Source organism: Gigantopelta aegis, chromosome 4, assembly GCF_016097555.1.
Source record: "Gigantopelta aegis isolate Gae_Host chromosome 4, Gae_host_genome, whole genome shotgun sequence".
NCBI lineage: Eukaryota > Metazoa > Mollusca > Gastropoda > Neomphalida > Peltospiridae > Gigantopelta > Gigantopelta aegis.
Genome location: NC_054702.1, coordinates 80,037,989 through 80,057,191, shown reverse-complemented (window position 1 = coordinate 80,057,191; position 19,203 = coordinate 80,037,989). Strand labels below are relative to the sequence as shown.

General features: G+C 34.9%; 1 protein-coding gene across 1 annotated transcript; it reads left to right on the top strand.

The window, feature by feature from the left end:
• The first annotated feature begins 4,078 nt into the window (after positions 1 to 4,078).
• On the top strand, positions 4,079 to 19,000 carry LOC121371176 (activator of 90 kDa heat shock protein ATPase homolog 1-like). The gene is made up of 9 exons (XM_041496877.1): positions 4,079 to 4,286; positions 10,586 to 10,665; positions 10,848 to 10,958; positions 11,378 to 11,463; positions 12,001 to 12,121; positions 14,483 to 14,559; positions 15,281 to 15,433; positions 16,172 to 16,273; positions 17,971 to 19,000. The coding sequence occupies exons 1-9, from the start codon at positions 4,207 to 4,209 to the stop codon at positions 18,193 to 18,195; spliced, it is 1,035 nt and encodes a 344-aa protein (XP_041352811.1). The 5' UTR covers positions 4,079 to 4,206; the 3' UTR covers positions 18,196 to 19,000.
• Positions 19,001 to 19,203: the final 203 nt, after the last annotated feature.

Below are 19,203 nucleotides of genomic sequence, written 5' to 3'. Positions count from 1 at the left end.
TCAAATTCTAACCCTAATTTACATCTAAATTAAGCCAGATAGGTGTAATATTTGTTTTGAACAGTTAAAAGAAGTCTTATGTGGCCTTTCTGTTGGTGACTTTGAATTGACTTAGGTCAATTTTCAAGTTCATACTTTTCAAAATGGCCACTGGTCGAATGATATTTATGTGTAAAGTTAGTGACTCGGGAATTATACTCAACATGACAAGACCCTGAAATAACTTCGAGGTACTTTTTAAGGTCCCATGACTATTAATTTCTGTAGTTTAGCAATTTACCAAAACTCTCAAGAAAGTACCTTGTTACTCCCACAATTGGTCCAAATAGCTGACATGGCTACTACACTGGTAAAGAAGTACTAGTGGTTGGATAACCTGAGGTGTCAGGTAGACAAATCTGAGCTGGACATTCTATGTGGGTAACCATGCTTCTAAATAAATACCGTTCATGAATATGCCCACAGCCCACAACCGTCACTCTCATGCCACTTCGTTGAGTATGCACATTCAGTCGCAACCGTGGCCAAGTTCTAGTGATCACCATGGATCAACCACTATTTGCCCTCGCCAAAACAAAATAGTGGAACTTTCCCAATACCCTTGGAGACTATAATTTCTCATTGTCTGATGGGCTGCAAAACCTCGGGGAATTGGCTAGACGGAAGTGGTTGAACCACTGCAATATGTATTATCGAAATTGCAACGAGTAGCCGACTTATTCATTAAGGTCACACATCTAACGAGCACAAGTCGTGCTTGTGAGGTCATAGCAGCTGCCTTGTTTATTCTTCAAAACCAAGCATGCAACTGGTACACATATATGACACCAGGAGATGAAATTATGGACTTTGCAATTTGGTGAATCAAATTGAAATCATAGCAACCACAGTTCCTGTATTGGTCACTTGTACTTGAACTTTAACTCTGCATATTTAGCTTGATTAGTTCACTACAGGATACATACTATGTTGAGTCTCTAATTGATTATGTTGGTCTTCAGCTTAGGCCACACAAACTACACTAGATGGCTGTCCGTTCATATAAGAGAAATGAGCTCTTTGTCGGTCACCCTGCCAACTGTGTATCGGGGGTTTCTGTCAGGAGGTTTTGTATCCTACAAACCTACTCGTCCATTGTCAGCTATGGTCCTTGATCAGGCATACGAGCAGAGCAATGCCGTAGTAAAAGATGGAGGTAGAGATGTGGGTCTGACAGAAAATCCCTCAACTTTAAGATGGTGGATGGTGGCCAGCCTACATATCCAGAATGAATGAGGATCATACTAGTTCTTCAATTTACAGCAAACAAATCTCGGAAGCACCATGATACAATTCCCAGTGTTCGGGCAAAGAGGTCAACCAGCTCATATCATTAATTGCAACTTGGAGAAACCCTTCAAAGAGAACAGTGGATATCTTCTCACAATCTATACCATGGACATCAAGGATCATATTTTCGAGGTTCTGTGCAGCATGCCCTTGAACCTATAATCATATTACTACCAGCTAGCTTAGAGTAAGTGTATACCCTGCATAAAGCACATGTATACCTTGCTTAAAACACTGCAAAATATCAAAATAAAGAATTTGACCTTGAAAATAACCTTAAGGTCATTTCAAGGTCATGAATGGATCGGCAATATATTACTTCCTATAAGTGTTCAATATATATATGACATCTAGCTGGAATAGTTTAGCTGTTATTTAAGATTAAAGTATTGGATTGGCTGCCATTTTTCAAAATGGCCGATAGCGATTTCGATAAAAAAAATAATAATAATAATTGCATCACTGTGACCATGGAATGGTGGCCCTTGAAGTAACAACAGCATTCCTTAATATTATTTTAGAAAGCGATAGTCTTAAACAGAATTGTTTCCATAAGATAATGTCTCGAAAAACGGAAACATCTAACATTAATGGATACAGTCCTCTTATAAACAGTGTATTGTAGACCCTACATGTGGTTAAATCTTGAGGTTCCTTTCTTAGAAATCATCACTGTATATCCAATGTGCTTGGTTGCCCTAATGTCTATGGAAGCTTGAGACAAAGGCCTTCTGTCTATCGCACGCCTCAATTTTACTTAAAAAGCATGTTTAAGTTAGTACCTTCTAGAAATACACTTTAGTAATTTGTCACAACTCAAAACACTTTAACTAATCAAATTATACCTTGCGTATTTACTTGTCTCAATTACGTAATGCTCTATTGGGCGGGGGAGGTATTACGGGGTGCGTTATAAAACGTGTAGGACAATATAGTTAGGCCTACCTAACGAGTTTTTGTTTTTTGTTTTTTAAAAATTGTCTTGTTTTATTTATAAAGTAAAATGCAGCCAGGCATTAGTTTTTCTCTAGTTTTTATAACAATAAACCAACATAAATACAAACAGAAAATTCAAGGAGATCTGGATGGGGTCGGACTGACGAGCGTTACAAAAGGGTACCTGAGAGAGGATGGTATTGAAAATGCCAAATTTTGCGTTACGTAATTATGAAATTGTTGGATTGTGGAGAGTTTAGCGAATTTGTAGACAAATATAAACTCAAAAGTAAATTTTATATGAATAAAATGTAAAAAAACATTTTGTTTCAAATAATAAACAATTAGTAAAGCTTTGGATATAACATTTTTTAAATGCATAGTGACCATGCTTGCAAGTATAAAGTCAAAAGTAACTTTTAAATGAATACAATCTTGAATGTAAAAAATATTTTATTTCAAACAAGAAACAAAGCTTTGGATAAAAAAAAATGCATAGTGACCAAGTCCCTAAAATTGTTAGTCAAAAGGGAGCTGAATGTATGCATCTACCGGCATGCTACTTTCAGATGCATTCCTAAATAATAATTTCAAATCTGGTGGTTTAGTTTTTGGTTTTTGTCTGAAGGGACACGCCCGTTGGAACCGCGGAGGGGTCTGGTTGTTTTTAGTCCTCTATATAAATACGGTGAATATATGGCTTGTTTCCCCCCACTAGAGGTTGTCTCCGCCCCCACCCCCACCTCAAAATATAGTAGTAGGCTAGTAGTAGTAGTAGTAGTAGTAGTAGTAGTAGTAGGCCTAGCCTAATAGTAGTAGTGAATAGGAGATGGTTATTAATTTACTATATTATAAACTTGTGCACATGTAGGTCTATACGTGTATGAACTGAGATACGGGTGAAGTGGTCTTTTAATACAAGTGGTCGCTTGAGTCCGTGCTTCAAACTACTACATTTGAAACACTACAAACATAAAATCACACTACTACTACCACTAGTACAGATATAGGGGCCGTTCAAATGTTACGTAGGCTAACGCTATGTTTTCCAAATTAGACACCCTCACTCCCCATGTAACGCTCCGTAACGCTGGCCCATACTTCCCCAAAATATTACGTAACGATTAGAGACACCCCCCCCCCCCCACACACACACACACAGACACACTTTTCATTCACAAACAAACCATGCAATGAGTAATATAATTTTAGCATACTGTTTTGCGATTACGATCCATATTGTGTGGGTATGATTAGCTATAATTAAACATTGTCGCAGTGACAGTTTATGAATTCTGTTTTTTAAAAATGTAGTAATAAAATGTGCATAACATAACGCTGCTAATACACTCATTCACCCCTGTGCGTTACATAACGCTGTTAATACACCCACCCACCCCTGTAACGTTACATGTATAACGAAAGTGGCATCTACACCCACCCACTCCCTCGAGCGTTACGTAATATTAGAATTGCCCGCTACCACTATGACCACCACTATTATAAACATGTTTTGATTTTAAATTTGTTGTTTTATTGTGGTTTGGGTTGGGGGGGGGGGTACTTTTTTTGAACTTGAAATTCCCGCTACTTTTATCTTTTGGTAAAACCTCGTTATGTTTACTTGTATTTCAGATGCGTTCAGCAAGACAGAGTAGTGTAGACATTCGCTTCACTGGTTTATCCGCTTCGTGTTAAACTGAATGACCACATCGGGAACCAATCAACTAATTCGCTAACGTTTTTGCATTTATTGGCTTTCTGAACGTACAGTAATCTTCCTTTTAACCACTAGATGGCGCACCAAAAAGAACATTCTAGTTTCGAGAAAGAAAATGTGTTGTGTCTATCTGACCACGCTGACTGCATTTAACTGATTTATGTTTTAAAATATATTCATCAGTTATAGTTAATCTAGATTTTTTTTAAAAAGAAGGTGATATGGCGAAGTGGGGAGAAGGAGACCCACGATGGATTGTAGAGGAAAGGCCTGATGCGGTAAACGTCAATAATTGGCATTGGTAAGTCCAAGACACCAGTCTGAGAGTCAGACAGGAATATTTGCTAAGAGCAAAGGTTCCTCACCTGTTGATTAGAAAGAGTGGGATGTAGGTTAATGATGGAGTGGGGGATACAGCGCGGTCGATCTAGGATCGATCCCCGTCGGATGTCCCATGATTAGGTTATTTCTTCTTCCAGCTGGGCACCACGACTGATACCATCGACGTCCTAAACTAACGTCCTAACGACAAAAACACGAATACGATATTTACGGAAATACTATTCTACATTTTTCAATTACAATAACGTGAAACAAAATAAATTGCAATCAAGTAACGTAAAAAATCAACAATGTGGACGTAAAACAAATCTATTCTATTAAATAAAAGTGAAACACCCTCCGGTAAACATTTCTAACTTTTAAGGCAACTATCCTCCCATAATATGTTTTCGAACAAATAAGCAAATATTGCAGATTGCTGTAATGAATTCTAAATTAAAAGCTAAATAATCTTTCTTACCTGTTCATTAGAATATAATCCACGAAACAGACAGAATTATAGATATTAAACACAATACTGGTTGCAGCAGAAACGTTTTTCCGACATCGTGTCTGGATATACTGTGAGGAAATTATGTCATATGTTTTCGAACACGTGATAGTTTCTATAAATAAACCTTGTTCCGTAGCGGCACAACAAAGTGTATGTATGGTATGCCGATTTGAACACAGTCAACAGACAACAGATAACTTTCCAAAATCTCCGAACTTGGAAAAAAATTAAAACTAGTTAATTTCAACATAAACTTATTTACAAGTGGTAACACAACGTTGTAAATTCATTCTTCATAATTGTTGTGACGGGCACCAAAATTCAGCATGTGTTCGAACAACCTTCACAGGTGTGCAGTATTTTAAGTGAACCCAGTGCTGACATTGTGGATGTGTACACTGAGCCCAGGATACAAAAAACCAATGATACAGAGTTCCTGACTTCATCTGGGGTGAATAAATGACACTGACAACATACTTCGTTGTCATTATCACTCTCTGAATCGGACTCGTTATTAGCAGTGACAGAGTCATTTGGAAATGCCAGATGTGCATGGCACAACACTGGATATTAAGGCAGTTGTGGCTACAAGTGACTTTTTCTTAGATGGGGGGGGGGGGGTGATGCTTCATGGATCTTCATCTTTTAAAGAACATCATCTGTGATGGCTCGACCAGCTACTATAGTACTGAAGATTTACAGATGTTAGAGCCGTTGCATATGCACGACAACCCAGGCGGCAAATGGAATGTAGGTCTACTCCTCGTGTAGCATGTTTGCGAATATATTTGTGTCGCATGTTGCAATAAATCTTTTCAAACGGCCCAAAACAAGCAACATCCATCGGCTGTTGGCGGTGAGAGGTGTGCTGGTAGCACAAACAAAATGATATGTCTCTCTCTTGCCCATTCTCCAAGAGATACAGACACGTGTGATTTGTGGCTGTCGTACTTAATCAGAATAGGTTTCTCAGCAGTGGGGTTGATGCAGTATTTGACAAAGTACTCTGAGAGGTATTTCTTAAAAATGTCACTGTTTGACCATCCCGATGCACTGATGTTCACAGCAGTACCGGGTAAACAACCCTCCAATAACTCTTCTCGCATACGTTGACCCTTGAAAATGAAATACGGTAGGATGGTGTTACCAATAGCATTGCCGCATCCTATCACAGTCGTGGTACTGGATCTAGACAGCGTAACAGCAACTGGGACTTGACCAGTAGAGCCAACAACACACGGTGGTGTGTGGTTTTCCATGAGACCCTTTTCATCAAGGTTGTAAATTCGTTCTGGGTTGTCCTTCAAATTATACTGGTCCAATATTGCTTCTAGACGACTGTAGTAATTGGTGACAGTTTCTTCAGATGTAGCTTTGGCTCTCATAATGTCAAGTGACCGTGGTTTGTAAACTTTTAATGCTGGCTCTTCAAAAAACTGTAAAACCACTGAAGTGAAAATGGCTTATCATTTACCGATTTCTTTCCAAGATAACTTGCAAGATCGGTAGCAATGGTTGTAACATCCTCTCTTGTGTAGCCATATCCATATGCAGCCATGTCTTGGATGTGAGCAACAAGTTTAGCTTCTTCATCCTTAGATAACAAGGTTTGAGGTCCAGATTTGTTACATGACACGTCAATCCTCCCTCTACAGCAGTCATACAGAGTTTTAACTGGGACTGAAAATATTTTGGCAGCCTTACGTATGTCTATTTGATCGTCTATTACAGCAGAATATGCCTTAGACATATTTTCTTGGGTGTATTGACAGTATCTGGATCTCTCAGTGCGAGAAGTAGTCTAAAAAACAAAAAGGAACACTTACCTTTCAAAAAGGAACATTGTAAAGTCTCGCAGACATTAATAAGAATTGGTCTAAACAGGCTTCCATATTTTTCTAAAAGAATCAGATTTATTTCCCTTTACAGTGAATGACGTATTCAATATGGATATAAACAAAGCAGACGGCAGATCGAGTGCAGATATAGCCAATGCAGTAAAGTGCTACGTTTGTATTTACATGATGGTATGTACCCAAAACTTGGACAGTGATTCATTAACATTATTTTTTAATAAATTAATTGCCATACTTACACAAGCAAGTTTTATGCGCAACATTTTTGTGGTGAACGATGCACAACCTCTTGTCAATCTGCGATGTTTGTTGACGTCACACCTTCAGTATGCACGTGGAAAATTGCATATAAATGAGCTGTTCGAAAACATATGATGTTCGAATTTATATGACGGTACGATGAACAAATATATGTTTCTTAATTATGTACAGTTGCCGAACACTTAATTTATAAAAAAATTTAAAGGAAAAATTAAATTTATCAAGCGTTCTGGCCCTGGTTCTCATTTTATCAACACATCGATCACACTTGATGTCAATACTGATAGGCATTACGTTCATACCTGCGAGTAGTTTGTAAAATATAATTTTTTTAATGAATTGATTCTAAATTAACACAATTTATATACTCAAAATTATTTACAACTGTTATGAATGGATTATGAATACTATTCACTACAATAGAGGCACTAAAATGTAGCATATCTTTTGCAGATCGAATATAATAATTGAAAACAAATTCTAACAGGGGTCTTAAATATCGTAAAAATTAAATTCTTTGGCCTTGTTGATCTGGCACGTGTGTGAGGTCATGTGACACGTACTGAAAGTTAATTCATCTTTCTCCATTTTAAGTCAATTTCTACGAGTCATGTGGACCCGATATCGGTAATTTTAAGGAATAAATAAAAATGACTTAGTAATATTAATGGTTTTAGGGGTTTGTAAAGTTTTGTATTTAGATACTGACTTTTCTCAACTTTATTATTTATAAAAATGTTCCTGAACTGTGAAGAAAAACCTCATAAATGAACGACATGCCGATGACAACAAATCGGATGTTGTTTGCGCGAACCGTGCATGAGAAAACAAAGTGAACGGAATTTGAAGCATAACGCAGTTAGGGACGTTGACAATATATCAAAGGTCCATGGTATGTGCTTCCCTGTCTGTGAGATGGTGCATATAAAAGATCCCTTGCTACGAATGTACAAATGTAATAGGTTTCTTCTCTAAGACTACCATCGATCAGGGTTGAAAATTAATATGAAAATCATGGTCACCAGAAGGGCCAGCTGAAAACAAATCTTACTGGCCCTTCTCAAGTTCAACTAGCCCTCCAATTATCACATTGTACTATAAATCAAAACTACAATATACTGTTGAATATTAATCATGTGCTCACCGTATATAGTCTGCGATGAATTGGCATGTAACTTCATAATGAATACAGTTAAAATTCATATAAAAAAATGTTATTAAGTTTTAAACTCATACCAACTCAACATTTTTTGGGAAAAAAAGAGAAAGAAATCCAGTATAAATAAAAAGAATTCTTTACAAATTACCATTAAATTATGATGATTAAATCTCATTTTTAATACAGGGGTGAAAACAAAATGCTAGAACAGCCGAGGTATACTTGCACTGTCTCTGAAGTAAAAACAAATAATGCAGTACAGAGAGAATACAGGTAGAAGTGCGTGTGCTTTAGTATATAAACCTAGTCTCGAGGTGACAGTCCTTTGTGGCAATGCAAGAAGGGGTACAATCTCCAGTATCGGATTTCCCCTGGAAAGGACAAAACATGCACACGTGTGCCTTTAATTTGGATATTGTAAATGCTACAGTATAGGCTACTAATAAAATAAATACCAAAAGAAAAATAAATCTGTTAACAAAAAAACCCAACATTTTACCCCAAAAATATGATGCACTTGGTTACTATATTATATAGCATAACGGTGTACTTGTTTATTACAGTAATATTTTTACAGTTACGTCATTATGTAAGTCTTGGTGTCAAGACTTAGATCTGATATGTTTTTATTTAATGCAAATCGCTTAAATTTAAAACAATATCGACAACAACAATCAGTTAACTGACCTTTGGAATAAGCCCTGGTCTGTAGTAATGGAAAAGATAATTGTTATTTGTATATATGCGCATGCGCTCACGTTAGTGTGAGTTAAAACTTACAAGATATATTTTGATTTTTTCCCAGAATAATGTAAGCTAATTAATTGCCAGACCTTAATATCGATGGTCGCCTAACGGATTACCTTTGTAAAATTGTTAGTCTCCCATAGCCAATAAAGGTCGCCATGGGCAACCGGGTGACTGTTAATTTTTAACCCTGGCGATATCCCAAACTGTGTTCACCTAATGACAAAAACACGAATCTGATATTTACAGAAATACTATTCTTTATTTTTCAACAACGATAATTATGTGAAACAAAATAGATTACAATTGTTTGACGTAAAAAATCAACTGTGTACGTAAAACAAATCCATTCTAGTAAACAAAAATGAAGCACCGTCCAGTAAATGGGAAAGAGTGCAAAGTTTCTAACTCTGTTCAGGTACATGCGTTTGCAAAAAGTATCGTACCGCGCATGTGTGGTTCATCATTTTCAATTTTTAAGGCCACTACATTAAAAAATATATGTTTCTTAACTATGCACAGTTGATGAACACTTTGTTTAATATTTTTTTTAAACGAAAAATTCAGTTTGTCAAGTGTTATGGTCTGGACCGTGTTTACCAACACCCATCGCTAATACTTTGTCAATACTGATAGGCATTACATTAATACCAGTGAATAGTTTGTATAATGTCATATTTTAAATGAATTTGATTCTTAATTAACACAATTTATACACTCGAAATTATTTACAATGTTATGAATGGATTATGAATTCCATTCATTACAGTAGAGGCACAAAAATGTAGCATACTTTTTTCAGATCGAATATAATAATTGAAAACACAACAGGGAGCTTAAAAGTCATAAAAATTAAAATGATTTGGCTTTGTTGATCTGGCACGTGTGAGGTCATGTAATACACACCAAATGTTATTTCACCTTCCTCCATTTTAAGTCAATTTCTACGAGTCCTGTGGTCCCAATATCGGTAATTTTAAGGAATAAACAAAAACGATTTAGTAAAATTAATGGTTTTAGATGTTTGTAAAGTTTTGTATTTAGATACTTAATTGTTTGAACTTTATTGTCAATGAAAATGTTCCTGAACTGTCAAGAAAAACCTCACAGATGAATAACATGCAGACAACAACAAATCGGATGTTGATTGTGCGAACTGTGCATGAGAAAACAAACTGAACAGAGTTGGCAGCAAAATGTAGTTAGGGACATTGACAACATAATATTTCAAAATTACCAAATGTCAATCTAATTAAGACAGCCAGTTGGAGCTCAAAATTAGCATCCACTAATGTTTCTGCAAGTAAAACATGTTTTAATTGGTGGACATGAGAAGACTCCAACTGGCTGTCTTAAAATAGACTCGCCCGATATTTTTAGATCCACATGTAATAGTGGAGCTAATTTTAATTAGATTGACCAAATGTTTAACATCCAGTAGCCAATGATTAATAAATCGATGGGATCTAATGGTGTTGTTAAACAAAATAAACTTTTAACTTAATGATGGGAAATATCACAGGTACAGTGATCACCTGGGTCAGTCTTCACAAACTAATAGATATTTTGAAAGTCTTTTATTTAATTTTATAAGTTTAAATATCAAATTTAACATTGAACATTTTGAAAGTCTATCTTCTATAGTGTTGTTTGGATTGTTGTGTATTTGATATATGTATATTGATCCTCCTAGATATTTAAGAACAGTTGATTACAGTTCCAATGTTCTTTTGTTTTATTAGGGTGGAAAAAAATGCAACACCTTGGAGTCGAGACAAAATAAAGGAACTGTTTCAAGGTCTTGTTATTGATGATAAACAAGGTAATTACACATGTTTAATTTATTATTATACTATTATAGAGGCCTTATTTATTTGGAATTTATGTTGATTTTTTTGATTTTTTATTTAGTATGTACTGCAATTTGTTGGATAAAACGTGCATAAAAGAAATGTAACCTACACATTTCATCTTTTTTTTTCTGTTTTGTATTGTAACTTATAGGTGTGTGTGAAATAAAGGAGCTTTCAAAAGTTGAAGGAGAAGCTACAGCTAATAACCGGAAAGGAAAATTAATATTTTTTTATGAGTGGATCATAAAAGGAGAATGGTCTGGTAAGAAATTTAAATGCATTTAGACTTTAAAACAAGCTTCCTTTTTAGTACTTTTGTTTTGTTTTGTTTTTTTAATTAAAACACAAGTGTATCATTAAAATGTTTATACAATTTTATTATTAGGATTGTCTTGTTTTCTTTTATCTTTATACATTTATAACAATCAAATGTGTATACATTTGCATGGTCAGTAAATAACAGGAGTTGTACATCATTTTAAAATGGCTAGAAATACAGTCTAATTAATGTGTATTATATATATGGAACTCTAATAATGTTCATGCCTTTTTAAATAATAGTTTAAACACTTAATTTTTATTTCTGAAACTTATTTAGGTTTTATTATTGTGGCATTAGATACAATAATGTGGAAATAATTGGCAGTCATCATTTGTTCACCGATAAAAGGTATTTTGCAGGCATGTTAAATGGAAGTGATAAAAAATACAAGGGAACATTTGAGATCCCAAATTTAAGTGAAGAGCATGATGCTGATGAAATAGAAGTAAGTAAAATGATGTAATAAAACTGCTTTAAGTGACCCTTTTAATGTTTTTGTTTTTTTATGTTATGGATTTTGGTAAGATTATTTTGAAAGCAGTTGTATCCCCTTACAGCTTGTCACCTGTAAAACATTTTTAAATTCAACTTTTTTCAACATGTTTTTAACAGGATAATACCTAGTACATTCCAATTTGTTGTAAGGCAGTGAAGTGGTCATAATTTTGTGTGAACTCGGAAGTTTAGGTCATCAGTAATCCTTGAGGACTTTTTCAAATGAAAAGGCATTTTTAAAAAAGCAAACTGGTTGATATTTAAATTTTTCCCATTTAAAATAACTTAAGAAGAGACTTACAATTCCCATAAAAACATAAAATTATTAGTCTGTTTATTCTTCAACAAAAATCCTTAAAAAGATCATGCAAAAAAGGCCACTAAAAAGTTGTTGAAAGTTATGGAATTTGGTTGATATGTATGAACCTCAAATTGGAGATGAGATAAAAATAGAAAAGTAATCTGGGCATACATTGTACTGTTTCAGTTGGAGGTGTCCTGTGAGAAAACATCTGACGAGGCATTTCAAGTGAAGGAAATAATGAGAAAGAAAGGGATTGAGGTCATCAGGCAACAAGCTGCTAAATACATCAAGGGACTTAAAGAAGGTAATCATACTATTTTCTTTTTAAACACTGACCACAACTCTAACGTTTTATTACCTTTACTCATGCCACCCCTCACCCCACATCCCCCGATTGGACTGGCATGAATATCCCAATAGCCATCAACTGGCTAAAATCCTCCATATAAAATTAGTTTGGCTAAAAAGCATACACTGGCATTATGCTATGCTACCAGTGTATGGTTTATGTGCTCATGTTGATGCATATACTAGTATGTGGATAAGGCCTAAAAAAATATATACAGTGGACTCTGTCTAAACCGGACTCACTTCGTACCATCGAAATAGTCCGGTTTACATAGAGGACCGGTTTAGACGGAGTTCATCCAGAGTTATGGTTCTTGACTGATCGACAACTCGGGATAAACAATGACATTTGAACCCATGGATGGTTGGGAAACACAGTCATACAAGTCAAACTTGCAATCGATTATTTCACAGACAAAAAATATACCCAAAGGGACATTCCTGAGTTTGCTGCAATTTTTTAAGATGTTGTCCACGAACAGAGACTTTTTAACGATTGTAATTACATATCAAATATATTTTTCTGCATAAAATATTAGCAGCTGCATATTAAACGTGTTTTTGGTCGTTCTAATATTTGTACTAGGTTAAATTTCATTTTATTTCCTAAAACATTATTTATTCGTATGTACGAAATTATTTGAATACAAAATCCAGATCTAACGGCCTACTGCAATAAGAGTAAACTTCACACGAGTGTGATTACATTTTGTATTTGATCTTGCGACGGTGTCCTGATTACTCGGCAAGTGACGATCATTGTTCTACTAATTAAGCAGCCTGTCGTTCAGTCAAATCCCAATCCGGTGTAGACAGAGGTAATTAATGCATGAACGGTTCTTTCGATCTTGATTTTTGATCTGAGTCCGGAGTAGACCGAGTACGGATTAGGCAGAGATTTATACCTAAGAGATAAACGGTAGCTGGACGGGGCTTTAGAAATGGACCGGTTTACGCAGAGATCCGGATTACACAGAATCCGGTTTAGACAGAGTCCACTGTATATGTGTTTCATCCTTGAAAAAATATAGGGTAGGTAGGTAGGATTTTTTTCTTCTATTAATTAACCTAAGTTTTAAAAAACAAATTGTCAAGGCTTCTAGAATGTTTTTTAAAATTCCACTAGCCATGGGATCAGTAATTACATTTTTTTTACTAGCCATGATTAAAAATTCACTAGCCTAAAAGTAAATACAATTTTACTAATAGAAATAATTGGATAGGTCACCTAATGAAGGATATGGAGCTTAAAAACCCTTAGATTTGAGGGAAGGGGCAGGATATTCACATTTACAAAATAGACAAATGCAGCATTTGACCCAAAAAAAATCGCTAGCCATCAGGCATGGTGATGGTAGGTATTTACTAGCCCATCATTAAATATCATGAGCCATTGGGGTGGGACTACCATAATCTAGAAGCCCTGTTTGTACTTACATATTTATTAATGCAGACCCAGTGTTCACATATTACAACAGCAATTCAGCATGTGCCATGGTTTACCCCTGACCTTCTACATATTAATTTGACGTCGCAAAAGCAAAATCCACTTTAAAACAAAGCCATACATGTAGATATGCCAGTCTATCAAAGTCAGTGTATTTATAAATGTATTATCATAAAAGAAACACTGAAAAGAGATAAGCCAATTACATAGTCACAGAAACTGCCATTATATGTAGTTTTAATTTAAATAACAATTTTCTAAAAACAAAATGGACATTTTTGTTTCTTTTTCATCAAATTGCCTGACTTCTGCCTAGATCATATATCTATACAAGTTGAGGTGTGTGAGTGTGGCAGTGATAGAAATAAGCAGAATTTTTCTTCCTAGATCATATATCTATATAAGTTGAGGTGTGTGAGTGTGGCAGTGATAGAAATAAGCAGAATTTTTCACTAGTCCACCGGACAAATCCATCTATAAATCTACTTGTCCAAGAATATTTTTATCTGTCAAAATAAATAATTTGTTTTATTCAAGTACAAGGACGATGGTTTTCATTGCTTAAAATGAAACTTCTTTGAACTTCTTTTACTTGTCCACTGGACAACCACCAAGGTACATTTCGTTTGGCCGAGCAGATTTTCACTTGTCAGGACAAATGAACAAGTGCTTATTTCGAACACTGTGTGGGTGCACATGTTAGTTTAAGTTTTAAAAATATGTATTAATAACTTGAGGCTAAAAATAGTCAAACAAAGTTGGTTCATAGTGATTTATTAAAAGGTTAAGAAAATTCAAATTGATTTATGCTGGTCCAATTTTAAACTTCATTTTTTATGAATTATATTGCTGATGTTCTTTATTTTTCAGAATTTGGTCAGGGAATAATTCTACCTTCAAAGAATTCAAAAGAATCAGCAACAAAACCAAACAAAGATCAAAAAGAGGTATATTATTTTTGAATTATCTGTTACAGTTGTTACCATATCTTATTATTTTCCCCTTTTGCTTAATTATTAATATAGCAAATGTCTTATTTATAGCATGTTTATTTGCAAATCTGCAGTCCACTTAATATAACTTCTTAAAATAAAATTGACTTAAGAAAGTTGCCTAGCATCAAATTCAGGATAAGTTTGCTAAATTGTTTTAATGGGGATGATTTAGAAAACAAATGTTGGGGTCATTCATAATTATTTATCATGTGTGCACAGATTCTTTTAAATATTGCAGTTTTATTGACTGAAATCCAGTCTTGTACTTTCTGTGAGGTGTTGCAGGGTTTCTAGATTATGGTAGCCCCACTCCCATGGCTAGTGATATTCAATGCCCGACGGCTAGTGAAAATAAAAAGTTGTCAAATGCTGCATTTAAGTATATTTTATAAATATGTATATCCTGCCCCCAATGCCACCCCACAATCTTAGTGTTTTTAATTGCTATCTCCCTCTTTATGTAACATATCTGATTATTACTGTTAGTAAAATTGTATTGAGTAAAATAGGGCTAGTGAATTTTAATCATGGCTAGTAAATGTTTTAAATCACTGATCCCATAGCTAGTGGATTTTGTTAGAAATTATACATTCCCTGTGTTGTATATGTATTCTGCAGATTTGTTAATATTTGAAGATTTAAAAAAAAAATCTTTCTTTGTATTTTTGTCTAGAATTTGGCTAAGAAACAATTGAATAAAGTCGTTGATGGATGTTCACAACAGATAGAGAACCTTGGTGTTCGAATACGCACCAAGAAATTAACTTCAAAAGAAGAATTTAAGTGCCAGGCATCAGATCTATATCGTGCACTAACAGACAAAGGGGTAAGCATTGTAAATTTTATCTTTTTCATTTTAAAATAAATGTTTGTTATTGTGTTGTAAAACACATTTTAAACATGTTTTAAATTGTTGGAATCATTTTATACAAATTTTATTCAGTAACTGAACATTGTTTGCATTAAAAATTGTAATATGACATTAAAAAAAATAGGGACCTGAATTGTCTAATTTTACATACAAATGATTTTTGTTTTTTCTTCTTGGAATTTCTAGCTGTTTTGTCCGAAGTTTTTCTAGCATTGATTGTTTTGTTAATTTGTCTGCTTTTGAATAATTGTTACCTCTATAGCCAATTAGGCTTTGTAAAAGAATATATATACATACACAAATTACCTGTATTAATGATTAGACTCGAGTAAATATATTGATTATTTAATGAGATAAGTTAGTTTGTTTTGTTTAACAACACCACTAGAGCACATGGATTTATTAATAATCGGCTATTGGATGTCAAACATTTGGTAATTTTGACATAGTCTTAGAGAGGAAATCTGCTACATTTTTCCATTAGTAGCAAGGGATATTTTATATGCACCATCCCATAGACAGGATAGTCTTTGATGTACCAGTCATGGTGCACAGGCTGGAACGAGAATTAATGAGATAAGATGCTGGTTGCTATTTTAATATTAAATATGGATTGTCAAATGCCATGCTGATTGCTGCTGTAGTTTTGAATCCTTCTCACTAACACTTTGTTTTTATTTCTCACTACTTTAGATGATAGAAGCATTTACGGGTTGTACAGCTGTTATAGATGCTGCAAAGGGATCCCGCTTCTCATTGATGAACGGTTATGTAACTGGAGAATTTGTAGAGTTGGTAAGGTTTTATATGCTTTAAAAAACACAAAAACTAATTCTTTGATGATGTATTTATACAATTTGTTGTTGCTTTGTTTTGAATCCTGTCCTGTAGGAACCCTACTTCAATCTTTTAGCTCATCCTTTAAAAACAAATAACTTTTATTTAGGTTACCTGATAATCGATGATGAAATGCCAACCAGTGTGTGATTTAAAGGAGAGAGTGAGCTTGAGGCTTGCAAAATCATATGAGACTCTCTGACTTGCCAGCATGACAAACCGTAGTCTCAAAACCATTTATAACAAAAGATTATTTACAGATTGGAATATCCACTGATGTCAAAGTCTCTGATAAGTGGTTCAAACTGATACGGTTTGATGCCATTAGCACAAGCTGGACACAATTCTTCGTCACTCGAATCACTAAGTTCGACCATGCTGCTTGGTAGTTTCTTTAGTTTTCCTCTCATCGATGACGTCACGGGTCTAGCTCATCAATTGTCGACAATTTCCGGCAAACATCGGAGATCGGCAAAAAAAAAACCCCAACCAAGACTGGCACGCTTAACTTAGTCAATAAGGGGAGCGCGGTTGTTGCGTGTTGTGGTTTATGACGGCAAACAATTCATTACGCCATATATATGGTTTGGTGTCCGGTCTCCTTTAATTATACATCGATTTATTTAAATGAAACTATTAGTAACAAAAATAAAAAAACAGTTTCACAAATAATTATATATTTATCAAAACTGATAGAAATGCATACAGGGCTAGCTTTGACACTCGCCAAATTCTCCAATTGCGAAGTTTAAAAACAATTGGCAAATTTTATTTTAATTTGGCGAATAAATTTTATGTAATAATTGCTATTTTATTAGAAAATAACTGGGTTTTTTAATTTTAATTAGATGATTTGGTACCAGCCTCGGTGGCGTAGTGGCAGGCCATCGGTCTACAGGCTGGTAGGTACTGGGTTTGGATCCCAGTCGAGGCATGGGATTTTTAATCTAGATACCGACTCCAAACCCTGAGTGAGTGCTCCGCAAGGCTCAGTGGGTAGGTGTAAACCACTTGCACCGACCAGTGATCCATAACTGGTTCAACAAAGGCCATGGTTTGTGCTATCCTGCCTGTGGGAAGCGCAAATAAAAGATCCCTTGCTGCTAATCGGAAGAGTAGCCCATGTTGTGGCGACAGCGGGTTTCTTCTCAAAATCTGTGTGGTCCTTAACCATATGTCTGACGCCATATAACTAAATAAAATGTGTTGAGTGCATCGTTAAATAAAACATTTCTTTCTTTCATTTTTTTTTAAGATGATTTGGCAAATTTTTCTGCTCACCTAGAGCTATCCCTGACATATATAGATGTACATCATACATAGCTAAGAACAGTGTTATATTCCCCCCTCCCCACAACAAATAAAATCAAATAATTTGTTTAGAGTATCTTCTTTTGTATTGGAGATGCGTAGTTGGGCTCACTAGATTGGAGGCAGGATGTCAAGATTTGCAAACGGAGTCTTTATGGCACTTTTAATTTTTTAAACCAAAATCGTGCACTGCCAACCGATTCCCAATGATTAGTATTAATTTAATATGCACACATATATTTGAGCCAGTTATTCCTGGGATGTAATTACATGACATTGCCTTTCATTTCATTTTACCTGGCATGACTTTCTCATATTAAAGTGGATTAACTTTACATTTTCAGATACCAGATAAGAAAATTGTTCAGAAGTGGCGGTTAAAATCGTGGCCCGCAGAGCATTATTCCCAAGTGACAATGGAACTAGAACAAAAAGATGACTGTACTGTTCTACATTTAACACAAACTGGAGTTCCGGAGAAAGAGTATGACAATACACTGGAGGGCTGGAAAATCAATTACTGGCAGAGAATGAATCAAGTGTTTGGGTTTTCTTCAAGGCTTTTTTGACCACGGACAATTTTGACAATTTATTTAAATCTGTGTATCTGTCTTCTTTTTGTCAGGCAATATGGTCTTAGGGTCGATGTGATTGATATATTGTCTATGAATTACTGGGACAGACTGTTTTCCATTCCGTTATTCAGAGTTGATGTATTACCAATATTCTTTCTTAGGGGAGGGAGAGGGTTAAGCAAATTTCAGATTTTTATCAACAAAATGTAAAAAGTAAATGGATTGTGCAGTTTTCTAAATATTATTACTGAGTGATAATTTATTTTGATTCATGACCAGTAAAGAATAAATATAAATCCTGAATATAAGATTTGTACTAATATGAGGGAGGGGGTAGAAATTATTTTTCCTTGTTAAAACGTTTTATAATAATATAATAATAATAATAATGTACCTAAAATAATGTTGCTTTAAACTGGAATTTAATGGGGGGGGGGGGGGGGGAATTGGTACCAAGACCACCACCGGTAATTTATTGTCCATCACTTTAGTAGATTTAAAACCTGTTAAGTTTTTGTTGTAATTTGTTTTACTGAAAGAAGGGAGCAATCGCTGTTCAATACTAGCACACAAGTGGCTTGATGACGATATTTTCAACTTCATACCACAAAACATTCTTTTAGTTTTTGTAAAATGTGTGTTGTCTTTGTTCATGTCTGCATTAAAGTGTGAGGTAATTTGTTACTGTGTGGACATCCGACATCTTTTAAAGGGACACACCCTAGTTATGGCTAGTTGTTAACCATTACGGTGTTGTTTTTCGCTATTAAACCCATTTTTTCACAAATAAAATTGCACTTTACTTACCGTTTATTATTTAGAATATACATTTCCATTCACCTGAAGTGTTTTTTGGTAATCCTGGTGTTTGTAATACCACAAAATGCATTTTTCGTATTTCTGAAAACGGGTGCACGTTTGAGAAAAAAACGTTGAGCAGACAAGGTCTAATCTATTTTTAGACGGGATATTTCCATTTCAATGTCAGACGTTGGTATACCA

What these genes read in the sequence shown, in the direction of transcription:
- LOC121371176 (XM_041496877.1), top strand. Translation starts at nt 4,207, where the DNA reads ATGGCGAAGTGGGGAGAAGGAGACCCACGATGGATTGTAGAGGAAAGG. An exon ending in CATCAAGGGACTTAAAGAAG is followed by an intron (nt 12,122 to 14,482) that starts GTAATCATACTA and finishes TTTATTTTTCAG; the next exon opens with AATTTGGTCAGGGAATAATT. An exon ending in CTGGAGAATTTGTAGAGTTG is followed by an intron (nt 16,274 to 17,970) that starts GTAAGGTTTTAT and finishes TTACATTTTCAG; the next exon opens with ATACCAGATAAGAAAATTGT.